The sequence below is a fragment of the Oncorhynchus tshawytscha genome, linkage group LG25, assembly GCF_018296145.1.
Source record: "Oncorhynchus tshawytscha isolate Ot180627B linkage group LG25, Otsh_v2.0, whole genome shotgun sequence".
Lineage (NCBI taxonomy): Eukaryota > Metazoa > Chordata > Actinopteri > Salmoniformes > Salmonidae > Oncorhynchus > Oncorhynchus tshawytscha.
This window is the reverse complement of record NC_056453.1, coordinates 20,347,151-20,366,572: the sequence shown is the minus strand read 5'-3', so window position 1 is coordinate 20,366,572 and position 19,422 is coordinate 20,347,151. Positions and strand designations below refer to the sequence as shown.

General features: G+C 44.7%; 1 protein-coding gene across 7 annotated transcripts in view; it reads right to left on the bottom strand.

The window, feature by feature from the left end:
- The window catches only part of LOC112233702 (myocardin-related transcription factor A), a 44,249-nt gene that overhangs the window by 13,906 nt on the left and 10,921 nt on the right, over positions 1-19,422 (bottom strand). For 4 of the 7 annotated variants that reach the window (XM_024401507.2, XM_024401505.2, XM_024401506.2 and 1 more), the window contains one exon: positions 650-715. In XM_024401507.2, the coding sequence (XP_024257275.1) occupies positions 650-715 (66 nt within the window). Of the gene's footprint in view, positions 1-649; positions 716-7,800; positions 8,490-17,063; positions 17,682-19,422 lie in introns of those variants that run through there. The other 3 variants (XM_024401510.2, XM_024401504.2, XM_024401509.2) reach the window with 3 other exon arrangements.

Below are 19,422 nucleotides of genomic sequence, written 5' to 3'. Positions count from 1 at the left end.
GAGGAGAGGCCCATCTTAGGGCCAGGTTAGCCACTTTGCACTTTGTGACCCATCGTAACTAGCCTAGCACAACCATCCGGAGCTCTCGCAAGCTTACATACATACTGTTGAAGTGAAGCGAAACAAGAGTGACGCGGTCAGGATGGTCTTGGATCAGGCTAGGTCATAACAGAAGCAAATCCTGAATTGAAAATCGAACAGACCCCAACCGGGGTGCAGACTGAGTGCACTTGTCAAGGAGAGTCAGTGACAACGCTGTCACTGACAGTGACAATTGTGGCCTTGTTAGGGTCCTTCTGAAGGGTGCAGGTTAGGGAGTTAGTCAGCTTCTCTCTCCAGTAAGAACCGAGAGATAGCCCATGCACTTCCTCCTTCCTACAGCTGAACACTGAGTCTCTTCAGCTACTGAACAGAGCACAGAACAGGAAGTGGACACAGAAGGGGAAGCTGGCTGGCCCACTTGATAACACAACATCGCAAAACACAAGACAACACAATGCAAATGACAACGCTAACACAACACAACAGGCCTGTCTGTCCAATGGAACCGGAACAGAAACTGTGCTGGTCAAGCATGCAGAGTGATATTCTATTATATTTGCTGCTCTAGACAATAGAGATAAGGATAAAGAGTTTGGGCACTACTTACGTGGCATGATCCCTTGGCTGACCAGTTCCTCCCGGGTGCGTCTCTGCTGTAGTTTGAGCTGGAGGACTGCATGAGGACAGTGAGAGAGAGGTAGAGGAGAGTCAGCAACTGCCAGCATGGAAACAACAACCTCTTCAAAACAAGAGTTTCAGGTCCAGACTGCCATCCTACACTGAAGAATCCATCTGCAGGGCAGAGAGGGTATCCTTACGTCAACAAACACACGAGCAGACGGATAGAGCAGGACTCAATGGACAGAACCCTCACTCTTTTTTACTTCCTCCCTCACTCTTTTTTTTTTGCTGTTGCAAAGGAGGGCGGAGTACAGTGACATTATTACACACTTCCTGTTTCTAAACTCAAAGTGCGCTTACAAAAACACAGAAGAATGTGTGTTTGAGACAGACTCCTTGTTGCATGTACGCCTGACACATCGTTATTTCAAAACAGGAAACATCTCTTACATAACGACTCAGAGATACAGTCAGTAATACAATCACACAGTCAGTCTTGTCTGTCAGCAGACTTTTCTCACTGTTTAACCACTTAGCATGACCTATTAATTCATTCCTCACAGTAGCCTGTATTATCAAGCCAGCTATGGTATACTTCCTTTAATTGTTGAAAGATTTGCAGTACAAACTATTATGTACTGCAAATCTTGCAACAATTAAAGGAAGTAAGTAGACCCTTATCAGTCTTCCAATCAGAACAACTGCCCACCTAAATGACTGTGTTTATGAGTCACACTGGTGGCAGGTAGCTTAACAGTTAGAGCTTTGAGCCAGTAACCTAAAAGGTCAGAATCCCCAAGCCGACAAAGTGAAAAATCTGTCAACGTGCCCTTGAGCAAGCCACTTAACCCTTTTCTCCAGGGTCGCCGTTGATAATGGCTGACCCTGGCCATGACCCCACTCTCTGAGGGTGTCTCTGTGGAGTTGGGATTAGCAAAAAGCACATTTCCAATTCATATAGGCCAAATATAAGCACCCACCTATTTATTATTATAATAGATACACATCTCTCTGTCCTGCTACTGTGTCAGTAACTTGTTGTGACCTTTTTGTTAACCAGGCTTTCTGGGAAACTCACCCCTGGTTTAATTATTGTATGCACTCAGGAGAGTCCCAAGCCACTGCTGCATTTCTAGGAGTGGACTATTTCTTGGTCATCAGTTCCCGTCTCTATGTAGTAGGCTAGTCTCTGTGGAGCGGCCACATGCAGAGCGTATATATATGTGTGTGTGTGTGTCTTTCTCTCTCGCCAGGTCCTTTAAGGGCAGGAGAACCTGTTAGGGAGGGCTGATACCATGACGTCAGAAGTGCCAGGCAGTCAGTCTAGTCAGCTGTTCTTTTTATTTTATTCCTTTTATTTCACCTTTATTTAACCAGGTAGGCCAGTTGAGGACAAGTTCTCATTTGCAACTGCGACCTGGCCAAGATAAAGCAAAGCAGTGCGACAAAAACAACAGAGTTACACATAAACAAACATATCGTCAGTAACACAATATAAAAAATCTATATACAGTGTGTGCAAATGTAGAAGAGTAGGGAGGTATGGCAATAAATAGGCCATAGAGGCGAAAGAATTACAATTTAGCATTAACACTAGAGTGCTAGACATGCAGATGATTTTAGAAAGAAAGGGTCCAGATTGTCTAGCCCAACGGATATGTGGGATCCAGATTTTGCAGCTCTTCCAGAACATCAGCTGTCCGGATTTTGGTGAAGGAGAAGCGAGGGGGGGCTTGGGCAAGTTGCTGCAAGTGGTTGTTGGCCCGGGGTAGGGGTAGCCAGGTGAAATGATCGATTATCGTAGATTTATCGGTGGTGACAGTGTTTCCTAGCCTCAGTGCAGTGGGCAGCTGGGAGGATGTGCTCTTATTCTCCATGGACTTTACAGTGTCCCAAAACTTTTTAGAATTAAGTGTTTGAAAAAGCTAGCCTTAGCTTTCCTAAATGACTGAGTATATTGGTTCCTGACTTCCCTGAAAAGTTGCATATCGTGGGGGATATTCGATGCTAATGCAGAACGCCATAGGATGTTTTTGTGCTGGTCAAGGGCAGTCAAGTCTGGGGTTAACCAAGGGCTATATCTGTTCTTAGTTCTACATTTTTTGAACGGGGCATGCTTATTTAAGATGGTGAGGAAAGCACTTTTAAAGAGCAACCAGGCATCCTCTACTGACGGGATGAGGTCAATATCCTTCCAGCATACCCGGGCCAGGTCGATTAGAAAGGCCTGCTTGCTGAAGTGTTTTAGGGAGCGTTTGACAGTGATGAGGGGGTGGTCATTTGACCGCGGACCCATTACACATGCAGGCAATGAGGCAGTGATCGCTGAGAACCTGGTTGAAGACAGCAGAGGTGTCTTTAGAGGGCAAGTTGGTCAGGATGATATCTAAGTGGGTGCCCATGGTTACAGATTTAGGGTTGTACCTGGTAGGTTTCTTGATAATTTGTGTGAGATTGAGGGCATCTAGCTTAGATTGTAGGATGGCTGGGGTGTTAAGCATGTCCCAGTTTAGGTCACCTAACAGTACGAACTCTGAAGATAGAAGGGGGGCAACCAATTCACATATGGTGTCCAGGGCACAGCTGGGGTCTGAATGGGGGCTATAACAAGTGGCAATGGTGAGAGATTTGTTTCTGGAAAGGTGAATTTTTAAAAGTAGAAGCTCGAATTGTTTGGGCACAGACCTGTTCTGAGTCTGGTCTTCAATTCTCACAGCATATCAGGGATTCTGAGTCCCTGCTGTAAGCAACGGAATTCATTTCTCTCTCTGCTCTTGCTGACACACACACAAACGCACTCGAGACTCACGTGTATGTAACATAAACACACTGTTACACACATACACTTGACTCACGTGACTATGCAGGCAGACAAGCACACATACACAGACAATAACACAAACATGTGGAACGTGCCAGCCCAGGGCATGCCACACCACTTGGCACCCACGGGAAGTAAAGAGAAGAGAAGGATCTATTCTGGGAGAGAGAATCCCCATCACTTCCTCACATCTCTCCCCCTTTACCCTCTCTCCTAACCTTGCTTCTTTCACAGGCTCCCTGAGGCAGGTCATTCTCAATTATTTCTCTCTTCCTCTTTCCCTGGGGAACTTCACATTTAGTATCTCACTATAACCTTACCTCATTCTCTCTCTCTCTCGTCATTGCCTTGCCACCCACTCCAAGCCTCCCCCTGCACTATTTCTATCCACAGAACAAGAGATCAGAAACACTATCTGACTGATACCTCGCACATCTGATACTCACTGACAGTATTGGTGTTAAGATGACACTGTAAAACTACCCTTGTTTATGGTAAATGTACCTATAAAGCCCATGTGCCTATTAAGTCCACTTCAGTCTGGATTCAAACACAAAATAAATAAATATAATGTTGCAACCAGTGAATCTGGTTGTTATATCCATAACAGTTTTTATTCTAAGCCAATCAAATGTTTTTATTATTCAGTTGACAGTTGTGTAAGTTCAAAGCTGCAAAAAAAACATTGGTGTTGAGGCGACCCTCAGATAAACACATTTTCAATATTTTTAGTACCCTCTCAGATAAGTGATCATGCTTTATGTAAAATGATGAGACTAATGTGCTGATATATGCACACGATAGCATATTACTATTTCTTGCCATTTTAAAAGATGGATTTTTCATGCTAGCAGTCATGCCTGCTTGTCACAGTCAAACAGTAGCAACATAACTTGGTGAACAACAAGATAGATAACAGGCATTCACAGCTTACATTTTTTTATTTCTTATTTTACTGTTAAATGAGCCTTGCATTGTTTTAGATAAGTCAAATTGATAAAAATTGCATTTTTGTTCCTGTTCCCAAGAAAGCTAACGTAACTGAGCTAAACGACTATCATCCCGTAGCACTCACTTCCGTCATCATGAAGTGCTTTGAGAGACTAGTCAAGGACCATATCACCTCCACCCTACCTGACACCCTAGACCCACTCCAATTTGCTTACCACCCCAATAGGTCAACAGACGATGCAATCACAAGCACACTGCCCCATCCCTTCTGGACAAGAGGAATACCTATGTAAGAAGGTTGTTCATCGATTACAGCTCAGCATTTAACACCATAGTACCCTCCAAACTCGTCATTAAGCCCTGGGGTCTCGAAACTGCCCTGTGCAACTGGGTCCTGGACTTTGACGGGACGCCCCCAGGTGGTGAGGGTAGGAAACAACATCTCCACCCCACTCATCCTCAACACTGGGGCCCCACAAGGGTGCATTCTTCGCCCTCTCCTGTACTCCCTGTTCACCCATGACTGCGTGGCCATTCACGCCTCCAACTCAATCATCAAGTTTGCAGACGACACTACAGTGTGGTAGGTTTGATTACCAACAACGACGAGACGGCCTATAGGGAGGAGGTGAGGGCCCTCGAAGTGTGGTGTCAGGAAAATAACTTCACACTCAACGTCAACAAATCAAAAGGAGATGATCGTGGACTTCAGGAAACAGCAGAGGGAGCAGCTCCCTATCCACATTGATGGGACAGTCTTGGAGCAGGTGGAGAGATTTAAGTTCCTCTGCGTACACATCACGGACAAGCTGAAATGGTCCACCCACTCAGACAGCGTGGTGAAGGCGCAACAGCGCCTCTTCAACCTCAGGAAGCTGAAGAAATTTGGCTTGTCACCAAAAACACAAACTTTTACAGATGCACAATCGAGAGCATCCTGTTGGGCTGTATCACCGCCTGGTACGGCAACTGCTCCGCCCACAACCGTAAGGCTCTCCAGAGGGTAGTGAGGTCTGCACAACGCATCAGTGGGGGCAAACTGCCTGCCCTCCAGGACACCTACACCACCCGATGTCACAGGAAGGCCAAAAAGATAATCAAGGACAACAACCACCCGAGCCACTGCCTGTTCACCCTGCTATCATCCAGAAGGCAAGGTCAGTACAGGTGCATCAAAGCTGGGACCGAGAGACTGAAAAACAGCTTCTATCTCAAGGCCATCAGACTGTTAAACAGCCACCACTAACATTGAGTGGCTGCTGCCAACATACGGACTCATCTCTAGCCACATTAGTTATAAAAAAAATTGATGTAATAAATGTATGACTAGTAATTTTAAAACAATGCCACTTTATATAATGTTAACATACCCTACATTACTCATCTCATATGTATATACTGTACACTATACCATCTACTGCATCTTGCCTATGCTGTTCGGACATCGCTCATCCATATATTTATATGTACATATTCTTATTCATTCCTTTACACTTGTGTGTATAAGGTAGTTGTGAAATTGTTAGATTACTTGTTAGATATTACTGCATGGTCGGAACTAGAAGCACAAGCATTTCACTCGCATTAACATCTGCTAACCATGTGTATGTGACCAATAACATTTGATTTATCTCAGGTGGGCTTATAGGGTGAAGTAGTACAAAAAGCACTCCCTCTATATAGAATGGAATTGGAAATAAATAAAGTGGTCAATATGATTAATACTACATTTGTATAATATTGGAGTCTATAATGAATATTTATACCCCAAAACCATTGGTTTCCAAATATTGTATGAATAGATTTTGCTAGTTGGTCCATTTCAACATAAATCACTGTTGTTCCAATTCAGCCCAGTATGCTTTGAAACACATGGGATAGTGAGTGGATATCCCCAATAGTCAATGAACATGAGGAACTAATTAACAAATTAAGAAGAATAGCAGTACAGCAAATGTGAATCAGCTTTCAGATAATTGGTTCAAAGTTGTGTTATGTTATTTGTGGAAGGCTTCATATAAACAGAATGGCTGCGTTTTGTTCTTACCCAGCAACAACACACCTGGTTCAACTAATCATGTCTTGATTGAAGTGTGATTCGTTGAAATAAAAGGTGTGTACTGGTTGACAAGAACAAAAGCCTAAGTCCACAGTGATCTCTGTAGATATGATTGGACCCCCCCCTCCCCGATTGTTATGAGTGCTACTTTCACGATGAATAGTAATTATCAGTTTATGTTAATAACTTTGGGCGATATTAATTTTACAGAAATGTCAGTTTGTACGTTTTGAAATTCATTCAAATGTATTATTTAATGTATTATTATTTGGAACACCCATGGGCTTAAAAGGGTACATTTGGAACTCATTAAGCCCAGTCCGGAAACATTTGATCAAATATTGTTATGCCTTATTAATAAATGCTGTAAATAAAGTCATACAACTTCACAAGATTAAGCTTTCATTTTATCTCTACTCTTCTTACAAAAATTTGGGCAGTAAATGTTAGAAAAGTCTAAACTTAGATTTGTGACAAACTGGCATAGATAACAGTACCCTTCAGTTCAGACCTACACCGATCCAAATACTAGCCCACATCTTTCCATGTCTTCATGACTACTGAAAGCAACAGACACAGTTACAACTTCCACCATGTAACCTTCACCAACAAGATCCGTCTGGATCTGCAGCGGTCATATAGGAAGTAGGGCTATTTATTAGAATATTGGGACAAAGCCCAACTCTGGAGAGCGAGAGAAAAACAGAGTGCAGAGGGAAGATCGAACGCAGAGAGAGAAAAGAAGCGGGAGGTAGGCCAACTGCTGGCCAACTTGGGCTAATCCCAGTGTGCTCATGTGTCATTAGCTCTAATAAATATGTCTGCTGACTGCCACTGTCCCCAAAGGGCCCCAGACCTGGCACAGTACCGCCCACACCTGCTGTGCACACACACACGTCAACCTACAAGTCTCCCTTATAAACTCGCAGGCGCACACAGCAGCCTAACACTTGGCATGGCCTTTGGAACACGTCTATTTGCAAAGCACGCGGTAATGATCCAGTGAGCTCATCATTTGGACGTTAGCTTAACCATTACATAATACAACCAGGGAGTTTCAGACAAATAGACATGAGGAATGACCAATGAACAGCTTATTACAGTTCATCAAATGCATCAATAAGAAAGGAGCAGGAAGAGGACGTATCAAAAGCTTGACAGAAGTCCTGTCACCATACAGAATCAAACCCAAAGCTGGCTAGACCATAAACTAGTGAATTATAAAAATCGAGGGCTAGGCTCCATCTAAAACACAAATCAGATCAGTTTTTCCCCTCTCCACTGGGTGTCTTCTAACCCCACCCACCTTCTTTGAGGCTGTGATAGGCATGTCTCTCATAATCCATCAAGTCCTGCTTGTCCAGCTCTTCCCCCATTGGAGGAGAGTCCAAGGGGGCGAGATCAAAGGACAGGAAGTGGTTGGTGTCCAGCATGATCATTTAGACTTGCTATTAATTATCTTTGTAAAAAAATATATTTTCATATAGAGGTGTCGTCATTCAAGTCTTGAATAGATGCTGATATAGCGGTGGCCAAAGCTATGGAGTGGGAGGCAGTCGATGGGTCTCTAAAAAGAGGTCTCGCCTGCAATAGACGACATCCAAGAACGTATTGGTTTTCCTCTCACTAAGGTCGAGGCAGGGAGAAGATGTTAGTCTTATTCATTGCGTGTCCAGATGACTTCTGACTGTGCTTGTCAAAGGTTGATTAAGAAAAAGTAGCTTGAAATTCCTTTCAAAAGAGGGGATGTGATTTGACTCAAGAAAACTTGCCGTCTTCTGTCTTCCTGGTCAGAAAATCTATTTTCTTCTCTTTCTCTCTGTCCTTCCCTCGTTTTCTCTTGTCGTGACAGTCAGATAGGAACGATAGAGCTGCTCTACTAAGGTGTCCAATGAGACGGTGGAAATCCACAGGGTAAAGCCAAAGATGAAAAAGAGAGGGAGGAGAGAAAAAGGAGGGCAGCAGCAGGGACGAGAGCCCAGAGAGAGTGAGAGACTGCTCTGGTTGGAGCTCCCACACACACACACACACACACACACACACACACACACACACACACACACACACACACACACACACACACACGGTGGGGTTGGTGATAGAGTTCTCCTGCTCAGCTGTTGCCATTCATTCATGTCTCTGCCCACATACCTTCCCCCTCCACAGCTCAACCTACAGACCCAGCCTCCCCCCAGAGAAAAGGGATTTGTTGATAAACAACAACAAAAACATTTAACTCCACACATGTTATACTGATGACATACTTGAGACACATTTAAAGAAAACATTGGTAATTGTGTCAAAGGTTTTGATAAGTCATCATTCATGGTTAAATGCAAGAAACGTTATCAGTGACGGCAATAACAATGACCTCGAAGTACAACAGGTTTTAGATTTCTCTCAGTACTGTACTTGTTATTCTTTGATGGAACATATTGATACACTGAGTATCTATGGCCCTTCAGGAGATTTGCAACTGCAATGGAATACATCATGCAAGTCTAGTGAGCAGCGGCAGGCAACCCCTCTAGTGAGCAGCGGCAGGCAACCCCTCTAGTGAGCAGCGGCAGGCAACCCCTCTAGTGAGCAGCGGCAGGCAACCCCTCTAGTGAGCAGCGGCAGGCAACCCCTCTATTGAGCTGCGGCAGGCAACCCCTCTAGTGAGCTGCGGCAGGCAACCCTCTAGTGAGCAGCGGCAGGCAACCCCTCTATTGAGCTGCGGCAGGCAACCCCTCTAGTGAGCTGCGGCAGGCAACCCTCTAGTGAGCAGCGGCAGGCAACCCCTCTAGTGAGCTGCGGCAGGCAAACCCTCTAGTGAGCTGCGGCAGGCAACCCTCTAGTGAGCAGCGGCAGGCAACCCCTCTAGTGAGCAGCGGCAGGCAACCCCTCTAGTGAGCTGCGGCAGGCAACCCTCTAGTGAGCTGCGGCAGGCAACCCCTCTAGTGAGCTGCGGCAGGCAACCCCTCTAGTGAGCAGCGGCAGGCAACCCCTCTAGTGAGCTGCGGCAGGCAACCCCTCTAGTGAGCAGCGGCAGGCAACCCCTCTAGTGAGCTGCGGCAGGCAACCCTCTAGTGAGCTGCGGCAGGCAACCCTCTAGTGAGCTGCGGCAGGCAACCCCTCTAGTGAGCTGCGGCAGGCAACCCTCTAGTGAGCTGCGGCAGGCAACCCCTACATCACATGCTGTAACACAGTGACAAAGATTATCGCAGAATCTACCTTTCAATCTTGACAATGCAGGTTACAGTCAAAGCTACTGCATTTGGGGCGACACGTTCTGTTCACAACCTGAACGCATGCAAAGCTTTTCTGTCCTGTCTGTGGCTGCTCCAGAATGTTGCCGAGGTCTCCCCAACACTCCAACCCCCCCCACCCTCTCCCCCGCTCTCTGTGTTTTAAATAGTAGGGACAGCTGGCCATAGGGGGCTATATTCAGCTCAGTATCACCTGTGTGGCTGCTGGGTAGAGTTACTTAGACACGCACACACTAACACACAATCAATTCCAACTTTCACGGCCGGTGGGTTTATCCAGCGTGTAGCCATAGGTTCGCCCCTCGCTGACTAACAGTTCTCATTGAAATACACAGACAGACTTGGATTCATTTTTAGGCTGCTGACGTCTTTGTGTGTAGGTCTTATGATCAGGCCACGGTGGACAGACTGTCCATAGAGAACAGAGCACCACCTTGACCAAACACACTTCACAGGAAGCCGTGGGAAAAACGGGACCAAAGTCCACCTAGCTTTAGCCTACAACTTCACAGTATGGAAGAGAGAAAAAAAATCATTATAAATGATATATATATATATATAAATAATATATTTATTTAACCAGGCAAGTCATAAGAACAAATTCGTATTTACAATGATGGCCTACCTTCGAGAGATAGGACTGACAGACTCCTCCAAAGACACTGAGTAATACATGATCTGTCCTGTCTATCGTTATCACCATTATCACTGTACTGTTATTATCACAGCTATCTCCTCAGAGACGAAAGGTAGTGTTGTAGTAAAGGTTTATGGTTTTAGGAGCAGCCCAGCCAAATGTGTGGGTGGTGACAGCAGGGCTGTTGCCCAAGGTTTTATGGTACCTGGGTTTGAGGGTTAGATTGTCTGAGGCGTTCACAGTCATTCTACCATCAACTTCCATTCAGTTCATTAGATGCCAACTGAGGTATAGTCTTGAGAGTCGTAGTTTGAAGCCTCACACTAGGGCCGATTGAAGAGATTCCATAAGGCCTAGTGTTTCCCACCTTCCCCTACCATAATATTAGGCAGGGCGGGGACCCCCGCTAAGCGAATGAATTAATTAATGAATAAATATATATATTTTAGCCATTAAGAATGCGATCTTATCCAGCGCATTCAACTAAGGCAGGCAAAAAATTTAAAAAATAAAACACATAACACCATCGCAAGTGAAACCCTTTTCCGTGTTGTTACAGCAGGATACAGTATTCTTATGGAGTTCTAATTCAATGCTCAGAGACATCCAGGGTAAGGCGGTCTACCCAGGCACTGACTCCTCCACACGAAGGTCACCTTGCTGGGTCGCCCTGCCCCAGTCCTGGAGAGAAGGCTGTAACGCCTGGGTAGACACACAGCCAGACTGATAACCTCCCACAACCCAGCCTCCTTTCCCTCCTTACACTTCTGTGTGTGTGTGTGTGTGTGCCAGCTCTAGTATGGGTGGGACTGTTAGAACCATGTCAGGCGGTACGGGCAAGTTAGCTGAAAACAAACTATAGGTCTCTCTGTTCACTCCCTCAGTCAGTCAGTCTCTTTATACTTCACTAAACGGACTGGATCTCAAAAACCCTGTGGCTGAAGCACTGGAGACGATATCTACCAGGTGTATAGTAAAAATCCAGTCCCATGTGAGCAACAACAACACACATCTTAAATTAGGGTAGTAAACCAACCACAGAATGGCCAAAGCACAGAGGCACGCCCAGTCCCATTGATTTCAGTCCTAACAGATGAGGGGGATTGTATGTGGTTAGGCAGGCCTGACAGACTCAAACAAAGACCCTGGCTGTGGGTTCATTCCCTGTTAGGGGGGTAAGGTGGTATTATAGCTGAGGAAGTCTGTTTACCCGAGTGGTAACAGAAACAGTTGGCTATTTCACAAGGTAGGCCAAGTATGTAAATAGAAGGGTTTGATTGTGTGATAGTAAGCAGACATTAAAAAAGTGTCAACACTGTTTACTCCTCACTATTCAGCAGCGGGGTAGACAGACACACAGACACTCAGGCAGTGGGGTAGACAGACAGAGACAAACACTGAGGGGTAGACAAAGAAAGTCAGCAGGAAAAAAAGAGGGAGAAGGACATTTTATTTAACGTTTATTGAACTAGGCAAGTCAGTTAAGAACAAATTCTTATTTACAATGACGGCCTACCCCAGCCAAACCCTAAACCCTACCCCAGCCAAACCCTAAACCCTACCCCAGCCAAACCCTACCCCAGCCAAACCCTAACGGAAACAGTCCACACCCTAAAGCACCAGCAGGCGTGCAGTCTGGAACATGGAACTTGTTACATGTGGTGTAGAAGAGACAAGAATAGTTTGATTCATTCAGAAAGAAAAGGAGGATTCGTGTGAAAAGAAAACTGCTGTATCAAACAGAGAACAGCAAAGTGAGATTCATTTTGTGGTGGTTACTTCAACATTTTGGATCAAATTACTCAACCGCAAGAGTTATTTATGTCTCTTTTAAGTCATGTCTTCCTCAAAATATGCCCATCCCCTCTGTGGTTAAACAGATGGATTCTTCCTCACCTCCTTTCCTTGTAGCAGAGGCCCCTCTGTGTTGGTCCAGCAACAATGGGAAGACTTTACACACTGTGATTGATGTCAGTGGAGGCTGCTGAGGGGAGGATGGCTCATAATAATGGCTGAAACAGAGCGAACTGAATGGCATCCAACACAAGCCCGTTCTCCCCAACATATAAAGCTAAATTGACCTTAACCTATCAGTGCGATGGGGAAACAGTCTAACTGATATACAGGAGACCTAACCTCATTCCTCCAATGTGTTCAGTGCCCCCAGACAAGGCAAAGTACCAACCTTACAGGCTCACTAACAATAGATCCCACTAACTATATATCAAGCTAACTAGAAAACACAACACATCAATAATAAACCAGTTATCATAAAGGTCTGTATCCAGTTACATCATCAGAACCAACCTGAAGTGCAAACAGGCGTGTCAGTCAGTTTTTAATGGTGAGAGATTGTGCACATTGATCATGTGAAAGCAGTGACAGACTAACTGATAAGATACAACTACTTTTTAGTAGAATGAAAGTCTACAGAGGACAGGCCCTAGCCTGGTACGGTTTACACCTCTTGGTTATCAGCACAATTCATTTCCTTCAGGATGACTCATAATAACAAACCAATGTCCACAATGACCTCTTAGTCAGAGATTAATAAACTAGAACGTTTAGGACAGTGTTTACTATGAATCACTAGGTAAAGTCTATTCTATACAGACAGACACATCATTTGTGTAAAGATAATAGGAGCGAGAGAAATCAAAGAGTTTCCAAGTGAAAATAGACACTGCATTGTATGTGTGATATGTTTATAAATGTGTGAATATTTATGAATGTGTATGCTGAAAGTTGATCTACAGTACCAGTCAATGTGGGAAGTCCTTCAAGACTGTTGTAAAATCATTCCAGGTGAAGTTGGTTGAGAGAATGCCAACAGTTTTCAGCTGTCATCAAGGCAAAAGGTGGCTACTTTGAAGAATCAAGTATAAAATATTTAGATTTCTTTAACACTTTCTTGGTTACTACATGATTCCATGTGTTATTTCATCGTTTTGATGTCTTCACTATTATTCCACAATGTAGAAAATAGTAAAAATAAAGAAAACACCTGGAATGAGTACTGTATGTATGTGTACATTGTAATGTGTGTGTTTGTGCATCTTTCCATTGTATTCATAGCAGCTGTTGCAAAGAGCAACAGGCTACGGAGATTGTTCAGTTGTGCTCAGAGTTTTTATTACTGAATGACTATTGGATAACAAATAGAAGCTGTAATTACGTAACTGCACTGTGTGATGGTGATGGCACTGTGATATGTGCCATCAGTCAGTGCATGTGAGTTCCTGTCTATTTCTCAACAGTAACAAGCCTTGTGTTGGCTTGGTGTGTGCGTGCGTGTGAGTATTTTGTAAGAGTATGTACAGTGTATTCGGAAAGTATTCAGGCCCCTTCCCTTTTTCCACTTTGTTACATTACAGCTAAAATGGATGAAATATTTTTGTCCCCTTATCAATCTATACACAATACCCCATAATGACAAAGCAAAAATGTGTAGTTTGTTTGACATGTTATTTTTTTTAAAGAAAAAAACAGAAATACCTTATTTTCATAAGTATTCAGACCCTTTGCTATGAGACTCGATATTGAGCTGAGGTGCATCCTGTTTCCATTGATCATCTTTGAGATGTTTCTACAACTTGATTGGAGTCCACCTGTGTTAAATTAAATTGATGATTGGACATGATTTGGAAAGGCACACACCTGCCTATATAAGGTCCCACAGTTGACAGTGAATGTCAGTGCAAAAACCAAGCTTTGAGGTTGAACAAATTGTCCATAGAGCTCCGAGACAGGATTGTGTCGAGGCACAGATCTGGGGAAGGGTACCAAAAGATGTCTGCAGCATTGAAGGTCCAAGAACACATTGGCCTCCATTCTTAAATGGAAGAAGTTTGGAACCCCTAAGACTCTTCCTAGAGCTGGCCGCCCGGCCAAACTGAGCAATCGGGGGAGAAGGGCCTTGGTTAGGGAGGTGACTAAGAACCAGATGGTCACTCTGACAGAGCTCTAGAGGTCCTCTGTGGATATGGGCAAATCTTCCAGAAGGACAACCATCTCTGCAGCACTCCACAAATCAGGCCTTTATGGTAGAGTGGCCAGACGGAAGCAACTCCTCAGAAAAAGGCACATGACAGCCTGCTTGGAATTTACCAAAAGGCACCTAAAGGAATCTCAGAACATGAGAAACAAGATTCTCTGGTCTGATTATACCAAGATTGAACTCGTTGGCCTGAATGGCAAGTGTCCCATCTGGAGGAAACCTGGCACCATCCCTACGGCGAAGCATGATGGTGGTAGGATCATGCTGTGAGGATTTTTCAGAGGCCGGATGAAGTCCTGAGCACTCTGGAGCAGGTTTTCAGACTTTGGTGAAGGTTCACACAGCCAAGACAACGCATTAGTGGCTTCAGGACAAGTCTCTGATGTCCTTGAGTGACCCAGCCAGAGCCCGGACTTGAACCTGATCGAACATCTCTGGAGAGACTTGAAAATAGATGTAAAGCGACACTCACCATCCAACCTGACAGAACTTCAGAGGATCTGCAGAGAAGAATGGGAGAAACTCCCCAAATACAGTTGTGCCAAAGATTGTAGCGTCATACCCAAGAAGACTCTAGGCTGTAATCGCTGCCAAAGGAGCTTCAACAAAGTACTGAGTAAAGGGTCTGAATACATTTTTTCTCCCTTTTTCCTCCCCTAAAAACCTGTTTTAGCTTCGTCATTATGGGGTATTGTGTGTAGATTGATGAGGGGAAAAAACTATTTAATCAATTTTAGAATAAGGCTGTAACGTAACGAAATGTGGAAAAAGGGAAGGGGTCTGAATACTTCCCGAATGCACTGTATATGTGTTTTGACTGCATTGTATTTATGTAAATGAGCCAGTAATAGAGAGCCAAAAATACAATCGCTACAAGGATGGAGAGATCGAGACAAACAGAGGGAAAAGAGGGGGGGCAAATAGAAGTGTGTGTGCTGCTGTAACTGAGTGAATGTCACAGACAGCTGTGTGTCTCGCCCACATTAGCTAAGCAGGGACAGGGAGGCCCCTTTTTCCTCTCCCCCTTCCTCAACCTTTTCCTGCTCTCCTGTCCCCGTTTTGTTCCTCTCTCTCTTTCCTCCTTTCCCCTCTCCCTCTGCTCAGGGCCAGTGAGAGCGTGCTGGAGCCTCTACAGTATGTTGGGTTGGCTGGCTGCTGGCACTCTTCCCTCCCTGTTACATAAACTCAACCACACAGCTCCTCTACAGCCTACCACTGCTGCTAGAAAGCGCCACAGCTTACAGGCCGCCTCCGCTCACACTGTACCCACACTAAGGGCAGCAGGAGAGGGGGACAGAATATGGGTGTGGGACATCTAGGGTACTTTCCAAGTTTCCATACAATGTGTGGTTTTGTGTACATTTACGTAATTATTTATGTAGCCGGAATGCTACTAATGAAAACTTAACTTTTTCCCATGTAAAGGAATATTCTAAATCGGCAGGCAGGCTAAGGATCTATATTCTTCAAATAAATGTTGTACCTCTAACCATGAAAAATCACTAGGTTTGTACTGCATGGGGAGAAGAGGTGTTGATTTGACAGAATGTATTCCCGAAAGAACACATGACTATTTCCCCCATTGGCTCCAGGCTCTTCGTCATTGCTCTAGTAGTCTAGTTTAGACGAATCAGAGCCACACCTTTAGCCACGCATTAACATACCCCACCTTGCTTTGTTGCCAGGTGTGGGGGTTGGTGGTGGTCTGGGAAGTAGCAGAGGTGAACAGTCTCAAGTCTCTCCTATTCCTTACTGACAGACAGATAGACATGACTGATGACCAGCCCTGCCAACACTGGAGCCAGCCTGTTTAACATGACAAGCACTCAGCTGGGCTGAGCTCCACAACACAACACCCAGGACAATCACAGCGAGTCAAACAACCTCTCTGGGGGTTGCAGGTCTAGCGCTGTGCTTTGCTACAAACAGCTGATCTGAGAGCAACTCTTCCAATCCCCCCAAAAAGCTGAGAAAACAGGACAGTGTCCCAAATCTCTCCTGATGGAGTGGGAGTCATAACAGCCAAGCCAGCTGCTTTCAATGAGGCGCTGTCGTCTCAGAGAGAACAGTCAAAGTCATCACCCCCACCGACCTTCCACCCTCCAGCCCAGCTCACCCCACCCCAGCCTTCCCTGTTAGCAGGAATAACCTCCAGGGCACCCCAACCCCAGCCTTCCCATATCTGCCACTGAGTCAAGAATTTAAAAAATACAAAAAAGAGCCACTACTTTTACAGCGTGATCTTTCAACGGAGGGAGACAGTTGTAAGGTAACTTGCAGGCACACATGACAGAGTTTCATTAATTTATTCACAGCCCTTTCATTCCCACAGAAACAGAAATAAATGTAATGAATATACATCATAATAATCGTATAAGAGCTTCAGAATATGTTTTAAAACCATGCTAATGCTGGCGGGCTGGGAATGACAGAATGATTAGTTATTTTTCTTTGTTCAATTGGCCTTGAGATTAAAGAGCGGCTGTGAAACTTGAACACAGAGCAATAAGTACTTCACAAGGCGGAGAGCCTGGCCATTGAACAATAACACTCTTTTAAAGTTACACTGCCGCTATGACATTACACACACACGCACACTTGACCTACTGGTACAGATATACTGACAGCTGAGCGACAACACCCACAGCTGAAATAAACAAATACTCCGCAAAAAGACACTTTACCTGAGTGTATGGCCATATCCCAATTCACGAGAAGGATAAAGTACAACCTTCCTCCAAGTTTAGCGATCCATACTCATAAGAGAACAGCAGGAGAGGCTACTGGCAGAGTTGCGTTTCCAAGACCCAAAAAGTTTTCCACGGCAGTCCCGGCACCCCTCCCTGTAGAATAAATTCTCCACGAGAACTACAAACAACACGGCGTGTTTGTGAGTGTGTGTGTGTGTGTGTGTGTAGCCCACTTCTTCTAACACTGGCTGCAGCCAATCCCTGCCTGTTGTACCTGTCTGCGAGTATGTGCACTCCCTGACAGAAAGGGTGTGTGTTTGAGGCAGTCAGTTTTTCTTCTTCTTCCTCATTGCTCCTTGGATTCCATCCAAGTCCAGGCCCAAGTTCCTAACCTCTCTGGGGCGACACCTACTTTTCCCCGCTAGGTGCCATTTTTCTTCTCTTTAGAAAGGCAGGCAAGCTGCAGGCAGAATGTCACTGCTGTTGTTGCTCGGGCAGAATAAGTCAAAATCCAGGAGAAAACATGGGGGAAACACTGGTGCCTGCCGATCTGCATTCCAGATCACCTTTTGGCCTCAAATATTATCACGACTGCCCTCCATTCTCTCGCTCTTCCTGTTTTCCTCTGTCTGCATCGTTCCTTCCTTCTCTATATCCTACAGAATTATGCAATTCCGTCTTTCGGATGACTCCCCCCTTTTCATCCCCCACTCTCTTCCTCCAATATTTCTACATCCCCCTCTCTTGAAAACCGCCTTACACCTCCAAGTTGTTAATGACCTCAAAAGGCATTATTGCACCATGTTCTCATACTCTCTCCACAAAGTTCTAGTGGATTAGAAAACGTCGCTATCGCCCTTCTCACTCAGGGCCACGTTATCATAAAGAAAAGGGCTAATGTTAATCAACATTTGCCCGTTTCTTTTTCTATCTTTCCTCCTTTCTCTGACAAATAGGCCTGCCTACACACACACACGTTGAACGCTGACCCCCGACTCAACCCTAACATGAAAGCCTGTAAATATTCACTTGAAAAACCTTCAGCAGCCCTCCTCTCTAAAGCAAGGTACTGTGGAATGAGAGATTGCATAACTCTACCCTGGAAAAAGACAGAGAGTACCAACCTATTTCCCAGTTAGTGCACTGCTTGGGCTACTTATCGGTCCTAGTCAAAAAAAGAGTGCACTGTGAATATAGTGCCATTTGGGACACAACCCATAGCTACCATGCAGAGGCCATTAAGATGGTTGTAGACTAGATAGATGTAATGGACTGATAGCCTTGCTAACATTCCTGTGTCTCGCTTACACCATGTTGTGTCAGATAAGAGACTGGGAAGGTCCTGCTACAACATGTCTGCTACTGGCAGCCAGCCTGTATGAAGCGTTACTAGCCATGGTAGGCAGTGTTTAAAACGAGGAGTGGTGCCCTTGGGCTGGGGGAGTGAGTGGGGAGTGGGGGTTAAACACTAAAACTCAACCTTTTATCCTTGTAATTCCCTTTGCAGGGAGGGTCTATTCATCCTGGCCTTGACTAAGACTCCCATCTGGCTCTTAAGCAAATCTTGTTAAGCAAACTCGCTGCACCTTCAGTTTCACTCTCCGTACATTAAGCTGATCATGTCTCAATGAGATACAATCTAGGCATATTTTAGAAGAAGGACCTGTTCAAGATAACAGCAGTTCCACATAAATACATCAACTCCATTATCATGAACAGTATTACTGTCTCAGCATCAGCAATGATCCTTCACTTCACTTTTTGGCTGATATCTGATATTTTCCTTGCCAAAAAAAGACGATACCGATATTTACAATTTGAGCGGCCTTTTAAGCATTCTAGTACAGTTAAATAGTAAACACACACACACACGGACGCAGTGGTCTAAGGCACTGCATCTCAGTGTAAGAGGCGTAACAACAGTCCCTGGTTCGAATCCAGGCTGTATCACATCCAGCCGTGATTGGGAGTCCCATAGGGCGGCGTACAATTGGCCCAGGGTCGTCCAGGCCGTCATTGTAAATAAGAATTTGTTCTTAACTGACTTCCCTAGTTAAAGAAAAGGTTACCCACACCACAATGACCAAAAAGTTATTTTGTTGGCATTTACGCATGTCACCATTACCAATAAAACATAATCAAAACCTATTTCTTTTACTAACTTGCTGTGCTGTTTCGTTGTTCATTTGTTCAGTCGTTTCATTCTCAACCAGGATTTCTATGGAATGCCATTTGTGTCTTCGCGTGTCAAAAAAACAACACTATTTGACGTGTTAAATAAGCTTGTTGACCAATCAGGACCTGCATATGACTGCACGTCACATAATAATTTAACGCGTTCATAACTTTTTTA